The sequence below is a fragment of the Ranitomeya imitator genome, chromosome 5, assembly GCF_032444005.1.
Source record: "Ranitomeya imitator isolate aRanImi1 chromosome 5, aRanImi1.pri, whole genome shotgun sequence".
In the NCBI taxonomy this organism is placed as follows: domain Eukaryota; kingdom Metazoa; phylum Chordata; class Amphibia; order Anura; family Dendrobatidae; genus Ranitomeya; species Ranitomeya imitator.
Window position 1 is genome coordinate 271,072,607 of NC_091286.1, and position 17,701 is coordinate 271,090,307.

Consider the following 17,701-nt stretch of genomic DNA (forward strand, 5'->3'; position numbering starts at 1 on the left):
ACAGTCTGACTGCACTAACTGTAAAGAACCCTTTCCTGTTTAGCTGCCGGAATCTCCTTTCTTCCACCTGTAATAAGTGCCCCCTGGTCCTCAAGACAGTCCTTGGAAGGAACAAGTCATGTGCCAGTATTTCGTACTGGCCACACATATACTTATATATGTAAATGAGATCCCCTCTGAGGCGTTTCATCATATGTGAGGCCTTCAATCCCTTGTAATAATCTAGTTGCCAGTCTTTGAACTGATTTTAACTTCTGAATATCCTTTTTAAAATGTAGCAGGAGCATGACCAGCACACAACACAGCGCCTAGTCAGGAAAGCCAACTCCTGTAAGACATTTCTTGGTGACAGTATGCACAGAGCTCCATGGTATATCTAATGCTTTGGAAAAAAACTTTTTATACCCTGCTCATGACTGATAGCAAAGGGATCTTATTGATGAAAGTTGTGTTGTAAGCAGTTTACAAGCCCATGGCTTTTCCTGTAAAATGCAACTAACAAAATGTCAGGAAAATAACAACTAAACTTTATTTGGGGTAATCAGAATAACTGTAAATGATGGCAGCTATATACTGACCACTATATAACATGATAATAAATGTGATTGGCCAATTCGGAACACAACCACATCCCCAATTATAAAGGGGTGCACTGTTGCTCAAGGGGTTTGTACAGATTATGGGTGACATAAAAGGTGGAAACAATTCTAAAATGATTCTTCTTGATATGGTATTTTAACAGGTAAAGACTGTTTCTATACACGCATTACTAATATAGATAATAGGGGTATCCAGCACACTTACCAACAGAGCCTCCCGTAGACAGCTGACAGAACTCAAACAGGCCGTCAAATACAGGACAGTCCTCTCCTACATTGACTGAATAATATACAACATAGGTTATATGTGGCGACTCATTGTACATAACATGATAGAAATGAGATTAACCTACTGCTAACCACAGCTTTTAGATGAATAATGCATAGCGTGACGAATATTCAAAGTATGCAAGGGTTAAGGATCAGGAACGTCACCTTTCAAAATGAAGCTTTCTGAAGTCAAGTTCATATTGGATGCAATTATTGCAGATTTTCAGATTACAGCACAATGCATGTGATTGTGCTGAGGAAATGCCCATTAAGGTGTTTTCACACAGCGGACAGTCACCCGTTCAGTGGTCTCATTGGGGCTTATGTCCGAAGCCCCCGCAAAACAGGATTTGGATGTCTGCTCTGATGGGCCATAGACTATAACGGTGCTGACACTCTGCCATGCACCATTTTCGGGCGTATACCCCTACCGGAGGCGGACACCCAAATGGAGTCTACTACGTCAAGTGTCCGTCTCTAGTAGGCGTACATTACCGAAAATGACACGTTTGCTCTGTCGGCACCATCATAGTCTATGGCCCCTTAGGCACATAGGTCCAGCTTTGTGGCAGGCCACTGAACGGGTGCCTAAATGCAATGTGAATGCACCCTTATATGTAGCGGGAAAATGGAACACAATTCATAGCATGCTATATACTCTGTAAAAATAGTAAATTGTAAAACTGCACATTTACAGTACTGACAGCATATATACTGGAAAGCACCATACATTTGGGATACAGAGATGGTGAGATAAATAGAATTGGTAATACATAACTCATAATTCATATAATAAAAAGAATTCAGAATTTATCCCACATGGTGAACACCTTCATAAATAGATATTGGTAGAAAAGCAGTTTTTGATCATTCCACACAAGAAAAAAGATAAACTAAAGAATCACTCCCATCAATGTTTTTAAACGCTTAATAAACTGCAATAATCATATTATATAGCACTGTGTACTTACAATTGCTCATTTTGTACTATTACCCAGTCATTTCTTCTCTTTTCCATTAGGTCTACGACACTACGTGATCAAAGACTACCCAGCTGACTACTTCTAAGCTTTATGTAGAAACAGGAGGTCAATTTTATCTGTACAAGTAAGGAGTCACTGCAAATTCTATGGCAGGAGGGAGCAGCTGGGTCAGGAATTGAAAAGGGGAATAATAAATGCAGGGACAAGAGATTACCTGTTATTACATAGAGAAGAAAACAGAAGAATAATCTGGATAGAAAGGCAAAATTATCCATTGTAAGTACAGAGTGACATAATATGGTGAGTGCAATATATTCAGAGGATAAAAGCTTTGATGAGACTGCTTCTTTATTATATCGCAATCATATATTATATAGCCCTGTGTACTTACAATTGCTCATTTTGCCTTTCTACTCAGATAATTCTCTTTTCCATTAGGTCTATTACATCACATCATTAAAAACTGACTAGCTGACTCCTTCTAAGCTCCATGTAGAAACAGGAGGTCAATTTTTCCTGTATGACTCATAAGTCACAGCAAAAGTCCCAGGCAGTGGGGAAGGAGGGAGCAGTTGGGTCAGATGTTGAAAAAAGGGAATGATCATTTCAGGGAAAAAAGACTTACCGTTTCTACACAAACTAGAGAAAAGAGAAGAATTAGATGGATAGAAAGGCAAAATGACCAAGCTATACAATATGATGATTGCAATATATTAAGAGGATACAAACTGATGGAAGTGCTTCTTTAATAAACAATTCTCAAGGTTTATGGAACTCAAAATGGAACATATAGCAGGGAAGGGGGAGCGGCAGCTGTATAATAATAATACTCACCTGCTCCTGGCGCGGTCCCTGCATGTCCCTCCCATAGGAGTGGAGCCGCATATTCATTACTGTAATGAGCGGTACCATGTGACCGCTCAATACAGGAAGAAGCTGCCGGCGCCCGGAGAACCAGGGACCGCGCCAGGAGCAGGTGAGTATAACGGGGGCATTGCGCGATATTCACCTGTCTGCGTTCCATCGCAGCTCCGTCTTCTGCGTCCTCTGCAGTGACGCTCAGGTCAGAGGGCACGATGACGCAATTAGTGTGTGCGCCGCCCTCTTCCTGAACTTCAGTGCGTACAGCGGTGAAACGGGGAAAGGTGACTATAGCAAGTGCCGGGGGCCTGAGCGACGAGAAGTGAGTATGTGATTTTTTTTTTTTTTTTTTTTTATCGCAGCAACAGCATATGGGGCAAATGTGTCTATGGAGCATCTTATGGGGCCATAGTCAGCATTTGTGCAGCACTATATGGGGCAAATGTCTATATGGAACATCTTATGGGGCCATAGTCAGCATTTGTGGAGCATTATATGGGGCAAATGTGTCTATGGAGCATCTTATGGGGCCATAATCAGCATTTGTGCAGCATTTTATGGGGCAAATGTGTCTATGGAGCATCTTATGGAGCCATAATCAGCATTTGTGCAGCATTTTATGGGGCAAATGTGTCTATGGCGCATCTTATGGGGCCTGTTGTGAATTCTGCTTTTGGGCTCCCTCCGGTGGTTGTAGGTGGTAGTGCAGTTGTCCCTGAAGGGCAGTCTTGGTCAGGTGTTTCTGCTGATTGCAGTTCTGACTGGGGTATTTAGGTGTGCAGGATTCATTAGTCCTTACCAGTTGTCCATGGTTCTGGGAGGAGTAGGTTCTCTGTCTGGTTCCTCCTGCCTTGCTGCTAAATCAGCAAAGATAAGTGTTTGGTTTCTTTTTCTGTGGCACACATGCTGTGTGCTAATAATTTTGTGCTATTCATTGTTTTCTCTTGTCCAGCTTAGATTGTGTCAGTGTTTTCTCAGTCTAGTTGTATTCTCAGGAGTTGCAGATATACGCTCCACATCTTTAGTTAGATGGTGGAGTTTTTTGTATCATCTGCTGTGGATGTTTTTTGGAAGGGTTTTAATACTGACCGCTTAGTATTCTGTCCTATCCTTTCCTATTTAGCTAGAAGTGGCCTCTTTTGCTAAATCCTGTTTCCTGCCTGCGTGTGTCTTTCCTCTACTACTCACAGTCAATATTTGTGGGGGGCTGCCTATCCTTTGGGGTTCTGCTCTGAGGCAAGGTAGAATTCCTACTTCCATCTATAGGGGTATTTAGTCCTCCGGCTGTGTCGAGGTGTCTAGGAATTGTTAGGCACACCCCACGGCTACTTCTAGTTGCGGTGTTAAGTTCAGGATTTGCGGTCAGTATAGTTTCCACCAACCCCAGAGAAAGTTCCATGCGGCTTCAAGGCCACCAGATCATAACAGTATAACTGGCCAATAATGAGTTAAATGCATCTCAGAAAAAGGGAAGAAAGGTGTTGAGCCATTTTTTTTTTCTGTAGTCTGTTTTTTCTTCTCTTCCCTCTTTATCTCTGGGTGGCTGAGGAGTTTTGTGCTAGCATAGATGTTCAGGAATTAGCTTCTCGTGTAGACAAGCTTGCTGCTAGGGTACAGGGTATTTCTGATTATATTGTTCAGACTCCTGCTTTAGAGCCGAAGATTCCTACTCCTGATTTGTTTTTCGGTGACAGGTCCAAATTTTTGAGTTTTAACCCCTTTCTGACCTCGGACGTACTATACCGTCCGAGGTCAGATCCCCTGCTTTGATGCAGGGCTCCGCGGTGAGCCCGCATCAAAGCCGGGACATGTCAGCTGTTTTGAACAGCTGACATGTGCCCGTAATAGGCGCGGGCAGAATCGCAATCTGCCTGCACCTATTAACTAGTTAAATGCCGCTGTCAAACGCAGACAGCGGCATTTAACCACCGCTTCCGGCCGGGCGGCCGGAAATTACGTCATCGCCGACCCCCGTCACATGATCGGGGGTCGGCGATGCGTCAGGATGGTAACCATAGAGGTCCTTCAGACCTCTATGGTTACTGATCGCCCGTCGCTGTGAGCGCCACCCTGTGGTCGGCGCTCACAGCACACGTGCAATTCTGCTACATAGCAGCGATCAGCAGATCGCTGCTATGTAGCAGAGCCGATCGTGCTGTGCCAGCTTCTAGCCTCCCATGGAGGCTATTGAAGCATGGCAAAAGTAAAAAAAAAAAAAAAAAAAGTGAAAAAAATATAAAAGTTTAAATCACCCCCCTTTCGCCCCAATCAAAAAAAATCAATAAAAAAAATATAAAATCTACGCATATTTGGTATCGCCGCGCTCAGAATCGCCCGATCTATCAACTAAAAAAAAGCATTAACCTGATCGCTAAACGGCGTAGCGGGAAAAAAATTCAAAACGCCAGAATTAAGTTTTTTTGGTCGCCGCGACATTGCATTAAAATGCAATAACGGGCGATCAAAAGAACGTATCTGCACTGAAATGCTATCATTAAAAACGTCATCTCGGCACGCAAAAAATAAGCCCTCAACCGACCCCAGATCACGAAAAATGGAGACGCTACGGGTATCGGAAAATGGCGCAATTTTTTTTTTTTTTTTTAGCAAAGTTTGGAATTTTTTTTCACCACTTAGATAAAAAATAACCTAGTCATGTTAGGTGTCTATGAACTCGTATTGACCTGGAGAATCATAATAGCAGGTCAGTTTTAGCATTTAGTGAACCTAGCAAAAAAGCCAAACAAAAAACAAGTGTGGGATTGCACTTTTTTTGCAATTTCACCGCATTTGGAATTTTTTTCCCGTTTTCTAGTACACTACATGCTAAAACCAATGATGTCGTTCAAAAGTACAACTCGTCCCGCAAAAAATAAGCCCTCACATGGCCAAATTGACGGAAAAATAAAAAAGTTATGGCTCTGGGAAGGAGGGGAGTGAAAAACGAACACGGAAAAACGAAAAATCCCATGGTCATGAAGGGGTTAACCCCTTACCGGCATCGGACGTACTATACCGTCCGATGCCGGCTCCCCTGCTTTGATGCAGGGCTCCGCGGTGAGCCCGCACCAAAGCCGGGACATGTCAGCTGTTTTGAACAGCTGACGTGCCCGTAATAGGCGCGGGCAGAATCGCGATCTGCCCGCACCTATTAACTAGTTAAATGCCGCTGTCAAACGCAGACAGCGGCATTTAACTACCGCTTCCGGCCGGGCGGCCGGAAATGACGTCATCGCCGACCCCCGTCACATGTCCGGGGGTCGGCGATGCTTGTGAATGGTAACCATAGAGGTCCTTGAGACCTCTATGGTTACTGATTGCCCGTCGCTGTGAGCGCCACCCTGTGGTCGGCGCTCACAGCACACGTGCAATTCTGCTACATAGCAGCGATCAGCAGATCGCTGCTATGTAGCAGAGCCGATCGTGCTATGCCTGCTTCTAGCCTCTCATGGAGGCTATTGAAGCATGGCAAAAGTTAAAAAAAAAAGTTTAAAAAAATGTGAAAAAATAAAAAAAAACATAAAAGTTTAAATCACCCCCCTTTCGCCCCAATCAAAATAAATCAATAAAAAAAATATCAAATCTACACATATTTGGTATTGCCGCGCTCAGAATCGCCCGATCTATCAATTAAAAAAAAAGTATTAACCTGATCGCTAAACAGCGTAGCGGGAAAAAAATTCGAAACGCCAGAATTACGCTTTTTTGGTCGCCGCAACATTGCATTAAAATGCAATAACGGGCGATCAAAAGAACGTATCTGCACCGAAATGCTATCATTAAAAACGTCATCTCGGCACGCAAAAAATAAGCCCTCAACCGACCCCAGATGATGAAAAATGGAGACGCTAGAAGTATCGGAAAATGGCGCAACTTTTTTTTTTTTTTTTTTAGCAAAGTTTGGAATTTTTTTTCACCACTTAGATAAAAAATAACCTAGTCATGTTTGGTGTCTATGAACTCGTAATGACCTGGAGAATCATAATGGCAGGTCATTTTTAGCATTTAGTGAACCTAGCAAAAAAGCCAAACAAAAAACCAATGTGGGATTGCACTTTTTTTGCAATTTCACCGCACTTGGAATTTTTTTCCCGTTTTCTAGTACACGACATGCTAAAACCAATGATGTCGTTCAAAAGTACAACTCGTCCCGCAAAAAATAAGCCCTCACATGGCCAAATTGACGGAAAAATAAAAAAGTTATGGCTCTGGGAAGGAGGGGAGCGAAAAACGAACACGGAAAAACGAAAAATCCCCCGGTCATGAAGGGGTTAAAAACAACTGTAAACTGTTTTTTTGCTCTGAGACCTCGATCCTCTGGTGATTCCATTCAGCAGGTTAAAATCATCATCTCCCTGCTGCATGGCGATCCACAGGATTGGGCATTTTCCCTGGAATCTGGGAATCCAGCATTGCTTAATGTAGACTCCTACTGTTATGATCTGGTGGCCTTGGAGCCGCATGGAACTTTCTCTGGAGTTGGTGGAAACTATACTGACCGCAAATCCTGAACTTAACACCGCAACTAGAAGTAGCCGTGGGGTGTGCCTAACAATTCCTAGACACCTCGACACAGCCGGAGGACTAAATACCCCTATAGATGGAAGTAGGAATTCTACCTTGCCTCAGAGCAGAACCCCAAAGGATAGGCAGCCCCCCACAAATATTGACTGTGAGTAGTAGAGGAAAGACACACGCAGGCAGGAAACAGGATTTAGCAAAAGAGGCCACTTCTAGCTAAATAGGAAAGGATAGGACAGAATACTAAGCGGTCAGTATTAAAACCCTTCCAAAAAACATCCACAGCAGATGATACAAAAAACTCCACCATCTAACTAAAGATGTGGAGCGTATATCTGCAACTCCTGAGAATACAACTAGACTGAGAAAACACTGACACAATCTAAGCTGGACAAGAGAAAACAATGAATAGCACAAAATTATTAGCACACAGCATGTGTGCCACAGAAAAAGAAACCAAACACTTATCTTTGCTGATTTAGCAGCAAGGCAGGAGGAACCAGACAGAGAACCTACTCCTCCCAGAACCATGGACAACTGGTAAGGACTAATGAATCCTGCACACCTAAATACCCCAGTCAGAACTGCAATCAGCAGAAACACCTGACCAAGACTGCCCTTCAGGGACAACTGCACTACCACCTACAATCACCGGAGGGAGCCCAAAAGCAGAATTCACAACAGGGGCCATAATCAGCATTTGTGCAGCATTTTATGGGGCAAATGTGTCTATGGAGCATCTTATGGGGCCATAATCAGCATTTGTGGAGCATTATACGGGGCAAATGTGTCTATGGACATCTTATGCGGCCAAAATCAGCATTTGTGGAGCATTATATGGGGCAAATGTCTCTATGGAGCATTTTATGGGGCCATAATCAGCATTTGTGGAGCATTATATGGGGCAAATGTCTCTATGAAGCATCTTATGGGGCCATAATCCGCATTTGTGGAGCATTATACGGGGCAAATGTGTCTATGGAACATCTTATGCGGCCAAAATCAGCATTTGTGGAGCATTATATGGGGCAAATGTCTCTATGGAGCATTTTATGGGGCCATAATCAGCATTTGTGGAGCATTATATGGGGCAAATGTGTCTATGGAGCATCTTATGGGGCAATAATCAGCATTTGTGCAGCATTGTATGGGGCAAATGTCTGTATGGAGCATCTTATGGGGCCATAATCAGCATTTGTGCAGCATTATATGGGGCAAATGTCTGTATGGAGCATCTTATGGGGTTAATCAACATTTGTGCAGCATTATTTGGGAGCATATTTTAATATGGAGCATCTTATGGGGCCCATCATGAACTGTATGGAGCATTATATGGGGAAAATGTGTCTATGGAGCATCTTATGGGGCCATAATCAGCATTTGTGGAACATTATATGGGGCAAATGTCTCTATGGAGCATCTTATGGGGTCATAATCAGCATTTGTGGAGCATTATATGGGGCAAATGTCTCTATGGAGCATCTTATGGGGCCATAATCAGCATTTGCGGAGCATTATATGGGGCAAATGTCTCTATGGAGCATCTTATGGGGCCATAATCAGCATTTGTGCAGCATTATATGGGGCAAATGTCTGTATGGAGCATCTTATGGGGTCATAATCAACATTTGTGCAGCATTATGTGGCACCCCTAGGGGTATTTGCCACAAAAATAGTTACTGACAGTAAGTACAAATACTAAAATAGCAAGACTGCACTACCACCTCCGGCCAGAAGGGGGAGCTCCAGAAACTCCCCTTGATCCATTCTGGTCTGAGAGAAGAAATGGCAGTTGGGCTAAGGAGCTGAAAGTGAGAGGTCATACAGTTGAATCTCTAACAGCCCTGTGACTGTTACCAGGCCTAAATCACCGGCCTGAGGAGAAGAGGGATAGAGAAAAAGGACATTGTGAGAACCGGGTAGCATTAATCACTACCCAGAACAGGCGCAAAGACGGATACCGGATCCGTGGCTGTATTCATTATATATAATACAGCAACCGGAAAAACGTGAGGTGATATCAGCTTCACTAGGGTCGGACGCAGCAACAGACACAGAGTTCAGCGGTACTCCCAGAGGGGGTAAACCGATAAAAGGACTCGGGTTGCCCGTCGAACCAGGACCCGGAGGGGACAGATTGGGCCGGCAGCCAGTTCACATACAGCAGCAGGGCCACACAGAAATTGCGCACAATAAGAGGCGAAGACCCCGGCAGGGTCAAAGTAACTCAGAGTTCCCATACAGACTCCGGTGACAGGACTGGTTGTAAATCCTTTTATGTTAAAGTAAACTGGTTAAACGTTTCAGTGCCTCAGTCTTTCATTTGGACAATAGCCATCTATCCAGGATCAGGATCGTCACCGCTGGGAGAACCTGCTGCTGATCAAGTAAGTGCCTGTCCCCTCATGATACCCCTTACACTGTGCATTGCCTGAGGCCACAGCACCGGGTCAAGCCACCCGTGACATCCCCCCTCAAGAGACAGACTCCATTGGTCCGGTGCTGGGTATCCCGGTCTCCTGGGCGTCACAATTATATGGGGCATATTTTAATATGGAGCATCTTATGGGGCCATCATGAACTGTATGGAGCATTATATGGGGCTCCTGATTCAATATGGATATTCAAAAACATTTAACCTACTGATGTCTCAATTAATTTTACTTTTATTGGTATCTATTTTTATTTTTCACATTTACCGGTAGCTGCTGCATTTTCCACCCTAGGCTTATACTCGAGTCATTAAGTTTTCTCAGTTTTTTGTGGCAAAATTAGGGATCTCCACTTATACTCAGGTCGGCTTATACTCAAGTATATACGGTATTTAGATTTTAAAAAAAGTGATAAGCCCTCATATGCCATAACAATGGAAAATAAGTTATGGCTCTTGTAGCACAGTGGTGGAGAGTCCCTAGGCCCACAATAGTCACTTCGTTAAAAAGTAACAAAAATGTAAGTTTGTATTTTTTAAATATGCCTGCTAATCAGTGGGGGGCCAGGTCCTGAGATCCCCACTGATTGCTCAGTAAACCACTGAACAATGAGCAGCACAGCAGACAAGGTCATACACATATACATAAAGTTTGGATGGAGAGCGTTTGTGAATAACAATTTTCAAGCTTTGCCATATATGCTTAATGGCATTTAGGTGTGGACTGTGACTGAGTCATTCACACACGTGAATATACTTTGATCTAAACCATTCCAGTGTTGCTCTGGCAGTATCTTTAGTGTTATTGTTCTGCTGAAAGGCGAGCCTGTGCTCTAGTCTCAAGTCTTTTGCAGCCTATTTTCCTCCAGGGTTGCACTTTATTTAGCTCATTCCATCTTCCCATCAACTCTGACCAAATTCCCTGTCCCTGCTGAAGAAAAGCATCCTCACAGCATGATGCTGCCACCACCATGCTCGACAGTGGGATGGTGTTTTCAAGGTGATCTTTAGGGTTCATTTTCCACCACATATAGCATATTGTATTTTGCACAAAAAAATTCTACTTTGGTTTTATCTAGCCAGAGCACCTTCTTCCACGTTAGAGGTGTCCACTAAATGGCTTTAAGCAAACTGCAAACTGGAATTCTTATGGATTGCTTTAAAAAATAGGCTTTCTTCTTGCCACTATTTCATAAAGTGTAAACATATAACCCAGCCTTTATAACCCTTTATATCGGATAATCTGAAATGTCAGTAGGGTTGCAGTCACACTGTGATTTATTTAACCCTTTTATCTAATACGGCTATTATAGCGTTAAACACTGCTAATCCAGCGTGATTTATGGTCTTTCCTTGATCTGTTGGTGGGGCTTCTTTGAAAAAGTTGGCTTAGCATATAGCCATTCAAACCTGCATATTTTGATGCTAGTTTTTTGCTCGTACATGGTATGTGGATATTATTATTGATACATCTAGCTGCCACTTTCATGCTTTAAGCTTTACACTAGCACTTTAACAATTATAGATAATCTTATTTACTAAGAATTGGAAACTGATAAAATTGAATTTTTTCCTGGATTTATGTATTCCTTACGCTTACCTATTAATACAGTATTTTAGCGGTTTTGAGGCACTATTTTAACTGTATGTTTTGTCTGTTGGAATATATGTTAATAAAATGGTAATTTTTTAAAAACTACAACACTCTTTGATTCAAAGCGGTTTAATAACATGATCGTTGGCCAGTATGTGTATGTAACTATTTCATAAAGGCCAGATTTGTGGAGTATACGACTAATAGTTGTCCTGTGGACAGATTCTCCCATGAGAGCTGTAGATGTCTGCAGCTCCTCCAGTGACCACAGGCCTCTTGGCTATTTGTCTAATTAGTGCTATACTTGCTTGAGATATCAGTTTTGGTGCGACAGCCATGCATTGCTAGGTTTGCACTTGCACATTTTTGGATGATGGATTGAACAGTGCTCTGTGAGATGTTCAGATATGTATTCCACAATGGCATTGGGAACATTAGTTGTAATGCAAAGAGATTAGCAATATTTAGACGGGCCATCTACTATATTATATTTCTTTTCAATTGATTCTTGGCATTGAGATATACATTTAGTAATTGAGATTGGCTGCAGACAAAGGGACCCATTTATAACAGAAAACCTAATGAATCTTTGCAATTTTGCATAGAATAGCTCTTGTACTTTTCCTGTAAAGACAAGGTCTTTATCACAACACATAGGAAAAAGTATAGATGACTTACATCTCTGCATTTGTTTACTGTACTCTGACATGTTGTCTGGTCTTATAGATCGTAGAAATTTAATGTATTCATCGCTGTGATACTTGGTCATCTCTTCAGCAGTTGCCTTGTGAGGACGCTAAGGAAGAGAACAGGGTAAAATAAGTCACAAAGGCAAGAAGGGTGCATTTATGTGTCATTAAATAGTGGTGTGCATACAAATATTCTAGACAAAAAAAAAAGCTTGCACCCATCCCAAAAGGTAAAAGTCCAACCACGCTAAATACTTTGCACCTTTCTTTTCCAAATTGGTAGAAATTGGGGAAAACCCATGTATCCAATTATAAAATACTCATCTAAGGGCAACATTACAGAATAATATTTTCATACACTCACATATATTTCCATCTTTCTGTACAGTCCATAGTTCAGAAGCAAATTGTGAGTCATTCGTATTCGATGAGGCTTCATTGGGTGGCCTTGTCCATAGTAGTAATTTCCAATGTCGCCTAAAGAAAAAAAAAGTAAACATTTGTTTCTCAGAATTATGTAGTACATAGCTCATTCACCAAACACATTTAAGCCAATACATAACATGGAACGGCCCATGCAGGCCCCCAATGCATGTCAGCAGGATTTCTCAATATAAACTGAAGGCAGCATTTTTAACTCCTTATGTACCGCAGTCTAGCGATCTGTATATAAGCACCATTTCCTCCTGCATAGCTAAAAATATGGTTTAGAACCCTCTTGCGCTGCATGCCAATTTACATGGCCGGTCTAATGGGCATCGCAGGTCGTTCTCTGCCGTCTCCTCCTGCCTTGATTGACGTGGATGACGCGTTCTACGTCTTCCACACAGCTGTGAATCCCATGTCTGTGCGGTTGAAGCACAGACCTCAGCAGGCGTTCTTTGCTCTGCTACCATCATATACACAATATATCGTTTTGCCTTGTCCTTAACACGTTCAAAGCAAAGTGTGCCTGCGCTTCAAATTGCTCCACCCAAGTTGAAATAACTGCCCTGTAAAACAGACACATATTTCCTTTAGTTTCTAACCAAGATCTCCCAAAGAATGAAATAAGAAAAAAGCACGAAAATTTTGTATGCTCAGGAAAAGGAATAAATGGCCTGGCCTTGAACTGATGTCTTAGACACTAGATGCAAACACTCCAAAACTAAAGGAAAGTTGGTCTTGCAAGAAGGCCATTTTCTCCTTTGCAGAATCTCCTGTCCTAAGAGTAGCCATGAAGAAACCCATCACAAGCAGAAGGCAGAGTAACCAGGTCTTGTACTGTTTATGTCTTTTATTAAGCACACCAAGTAAACATCCACTAAGCAGGAAAAAAACCCAAACAATTAAAATGTAATACAACAGATCCCCCTTAACAGCAATCGCCTCCACCAAACAAGATTTCTGGAATGTCTTCCGTGCACAGGCAAGGAAAGGACTATTACAAAACACAAATCATTTTTTTCCAACTCTTCTTTAGTTGATTAACCTATGTGTTTTGGGTCATTATCTAGTGGCATCTCCCAACATGTTTTCAGCTTATCCTTTCAACTTTTTCATTTTTGTGTTTCATTTTTTTCCACTCCCATTCTCATTAACTCATGTTAATCAAAGAAAAAAATCCAAGTGGGATGAAATGGTTAAAAAAAACAATTTGACAGATTTGGGGGTTTGTTTTTATGTTTTTTTTAATTGTGCAGCAAACATGAATGGGAAACTTGATTCTCCAGCACAGCAGACTTTTTTTTTCTTTTTATTCAAGTGGTGAAAAAAAAATTAAGGAGTTTGTATACTAAAAATAATCTAATAAAAAACTAAAGTTTTTATTTTTCCATTGCTGGAATTATATAAGGGCTTGTTTTTGCCGACAGCTCTACTGATGCCACTTTGGGGTAGATATGTTTGATCCTTTTTATTGCATTTCTTTTTGTTTGTTTAGGAAGGTGTGATGTCTGAAAAACCACAATTGCGGTGGTTCGATTTTTCTCTTTATGATAGTTAATTAATTCTATATTTTAAGAAATTTGACTTTTTTTTTATTAAAGATAAGAGCCCAATAAAACATTTCACATTAAGACATAAATTTCCATTTTCCCCACTCTTAACCCCCCTTACCCAACCCGCCCCCCTCCTTCCCTTTTAGACAGCTCACTCTTTCCTCTTAACATATGCTGTAGTATTATATACATTAACCATATACAATAACTTTTATTTGTAAACGAATACACTGTAAGGGTATGTTCACACGTTCAGGATTTCCATCCTTTTTTTTTCAGGACAGTTTTTTTAAAAACTGCAGCTCTTGGCAGAAAACGCAGGTCCTTTTTTTGGTCCGTTTTTGATGCGTTTTTTGATGCGTTTTTTGAGGCGTTTTTTGATCCTGTTTTCTATGCAGAGACTGTGTGTTTCCTGGGAAGCTTTTTAGGGCTAAAATGGCTGAAAATACCCTAACCCTACCCCTAACCCTACCCCTACCCCTACCCCTATTCTAACCTTAGTGAAAAAAAAAAAAAAAAATTCTTAATTTTTTTATTGTCCCTACCAATGGGGGTGACAAAGTGGGGGGGGTGTCATTTACTATTTTTTTTATTTTGATCACTGAGATAGGTTATATCTCAGTGATCAAAATGCACTTTGGAGCGAATCTGCCGGCCGGCAGATTCGGCGGGCGCACTGCGCATGCGCCCGCCATTTTGCAAGATGGCGGCGCCCAGGGAGAAGACGGCCGGACGGACACCGGGACGCCGGGTAAGTATAAGGGGGGGAGATTAGGGCACGGGGGGGGGGCATCGGAGCACTGGGGGGGGGCATCGGAGCACGGGGGGTGGGCATCGGAGCACGGGGGGGCAGGATCGGAGCACGGGGGGGCAGCCACACTCCGCCCACGCACTTCCGCCCGCTCCCCCGCACTTCCTGCTGCAGCGGTTCTGCACATCAAATCGCAGTAAAACCCGCAGATATATTTTTGATCTGCGGGTTTTACTGCGATTTTGACCTCACAATGGAGGTCTATGGGTGCAGAACCGCTGCGGTTCAGGAAAAAGAATTGACATGCTCCTTCTTTTTTCCCGCAGCTATTCTGCGCGGCTTTTTACACGAAATTCCGGATCATGTGCACAGCCGTGACTGTTTTCCATAGGGTTACATTGTTATGTACCCTGCATGGAAAACAGCTGCGGAACCGCAGCGGCAATACCGCTGCGGTTCCGCAGTAAAAAACGCACTGTGTGAACATGGCCTAAAGGTACCTTCACATTAAGCGACGCTGCAGCGATACCGACAACGATCCGGATCGCTGCAGCGTCGCTGTTTGGTCGCTGGAGAGCTGTCACACAGACCGCTCTCCAGCGACCAACGATGCCGGTAACCAGGGTAAACATCGGGTAACTAAGCGCAGGGCCGCGCTTAGTAACCCGATGTTTACCCTGGTTACCATCCTAAAAGTAAAAAAAAACAAACGCTACATACTTACCTACAGCCGTCTGTCCTCCAGCGCTGTGCTCTGCACTCCTCCTGTACTGTCTGTGTGAGCACAGCGGCCGGAAAGCAGAGCGGTGACGTCACCGCTCTGCTTTCCGGCTGACCGACGCTCACAGCCAGTGCAGGAGGAGTGCAGAGCACAGCGCTGGAGGACAGACGGCTGTAGGTAAGTATGTATGTATGTATGTTTTTTTTTACTTTTAGAATGGTAACCAGGGTAAACATCGGGTTACTAAGCGCGGCCCTGCGCTTAGTTACCCGATGTTTACCCTGGTTACCAGTGAAGACATCGCTGGATCGGTGTCACACACGCCGATCCAGCGATGTCAGCAGGAGTCCAGCGACGAAATAAAGTCCTGGACTTTATTCAGCGACCAACGATCTCCCAGCAGGGGCCTGATCGTTGGTCGCTGTCACACATAACGATTTCATTAACGATATCGTTGCTACGTCACAAAAAGCAACGATATCGTTAACAATATCGTTATGTGTGAAGGTACCTTAAATATATAGGCGAACCCTCCTCAGGCCTTACTTCTCTTAACCTCCCCTAGCCTAGTTCCAACCAAGGCGTCCACAATTTTCCGAACAGGCCCATCTTCCCTCTTTTCTGATATATAGTCATGGCCAAAAGTATTGACACCCCTGCCATTCTGTCAGATACTCAGTTCCTTCCTGAAAATGACTGCAATCACAAATTCTTTGGTATTATCATCTTCATTTAATTTGTCTTAAATGAAAAAACACAAAAGAGAATGAAGCAAAAAGCAAAACATTGATCATTTCACACAAAACTCCAAAAATCGGCCAGACAAAAGTATTGGCACCCTCGGCCTAACACTTGGTTGCACAACCTTTAGCCAAAATAACTGCGACCAACCGCTTCCGGTAACCATCAATGAGTTTCTTACAATGCTCTGCTGGAATTTTAGACCATTCTTCTTTGTCAAACTGCTCCAGGTCCCTGATATTTGAAGGGTGCCTTCTCCAAACTGCCATTTTTAGATCTTTCCACAGGTGTTCTATGGGATTCAGGTCTGGACTCATTGCTGGCCACCTTAGAAGTCTCCAGTGCTTTCTCTCAAACCATTTTCTAGTGCTTTTTTAAAGTGTGTTTTGGGTCATTGTCCTGCTGGAAGACCCATGACCTCTGAGGGAGACCCAGCTTTCTCACACTGGGCCCTACAATATGCTGCAAAATTTGTTGGTAGTCTTCAGACTTCATAATGCCATGCGCACGGTCAAGCAGTCCAGTGCCAGAGGCAGCAAAGCAATCCCAAAACATCAGGGAACCTCCACCATGTTTGACTGTAGGGACAGTGTTCTTTTCTTTGAATGCCTCTTTTTTTCTCCTGTAAACTCTATGTTGATGCCTTTGCCCAAAAAGCTCTACTTTTGTCTCAGCTGACCAGAGAACATTCTTCCAAAATGTTTTAGACTTTTTCAGGTAAGTTTTGGCAAACTCCAGCCTGGCTTTTTTATGTCTCGGGCTAAGAAGTGGGGTCTTCCTGGGTCTCCTACCATACAGTCCATCTTCATTCAGACGCCGACAGATAGTACGGGTTGACACTGTTGTACCCTCGGACTGCAGGGCAGCTTGAACTTGTTTGGATGTTAGTCTAGGTTCTTTATCCAACATTCGCACAATCTTGCGTTGAAATCTCTTGTCAATTTTTCTTTTCCGTCCACATCTAGGGAGGTTAGCCACAGTGCCATGGGCTTTAAACTTCTTGATGACACTGCGCACGGTAGACACAGGAACATTCAGGTCTTTGGAGATGGACTTGTAGCCTTGAGATTGCTCATGCTTCCTCACAATTTGGTTTCTCAAGTCCTCAGACAGTTCTTTGGTCTTCTTTCTTTTCTCCATGCTCAATGTGGTACACACAAGGACGCAGGACAGAGGTTGAGTCAACTTTAATCCATGTCCACTGGCTTCAATTGTGACTTAGTTATTGCCAACACCTGTTAGGTGCCACCGGTAAGTTACAGGTGCTGTTAATTACACAAATTAGAGAAGCATCACATGATTTTTCGAACGGTGCCAATACTTTTGTCCACCCCCTTTTTTATATTTGGTGTGGAATTATATCCAATTTGGCTTAAGGACAATTCTTTTTGTGTTTTTTCATTTAAGACAAATTAAATGAAGATAATAATACCAAACAATTTGTGATTTCAATCATTTTCAGGAAGAAACTGAGTATTATCTGACAGAATTGCAGGGGTGTTAATACTTTTGGCCATGACTGTACACCTTTTCCCAGGGTAATGACCTGCTTCACATATCT

The 17,701-nt window shown here is 42.8% G+C and overlaps 1 protein-coding gene across 1 annotated transcript in view; it reads right to left on the reverse strand.

The window, feature by feature from the left end:
* HDAC2 (histone deacetylase 2) overlaps positions 1-17,701 on the reverse strand; it is an 85,078-nt gene that overhangs the window by 53,451 nt on the left and 13,926 nt on the right. The window contains exons 2-4 of the mRNA XM_069726158.1: positions 12,313-12,425; positions 11,938-12,055; positions 805-879 (exon numbers count right to left, since the gene is read on the reverse strand). Coding sequence (XP_069582259.1) covers positions 805-879; positions 11,938-12,055; positions 12,313-12,425 — 306 coding nt within the window. The remainder of the gene's footprint in view (positions 1-804; positions 880-11,937; positions 12,056-12,312; positions 12,426-17,701) is intronic.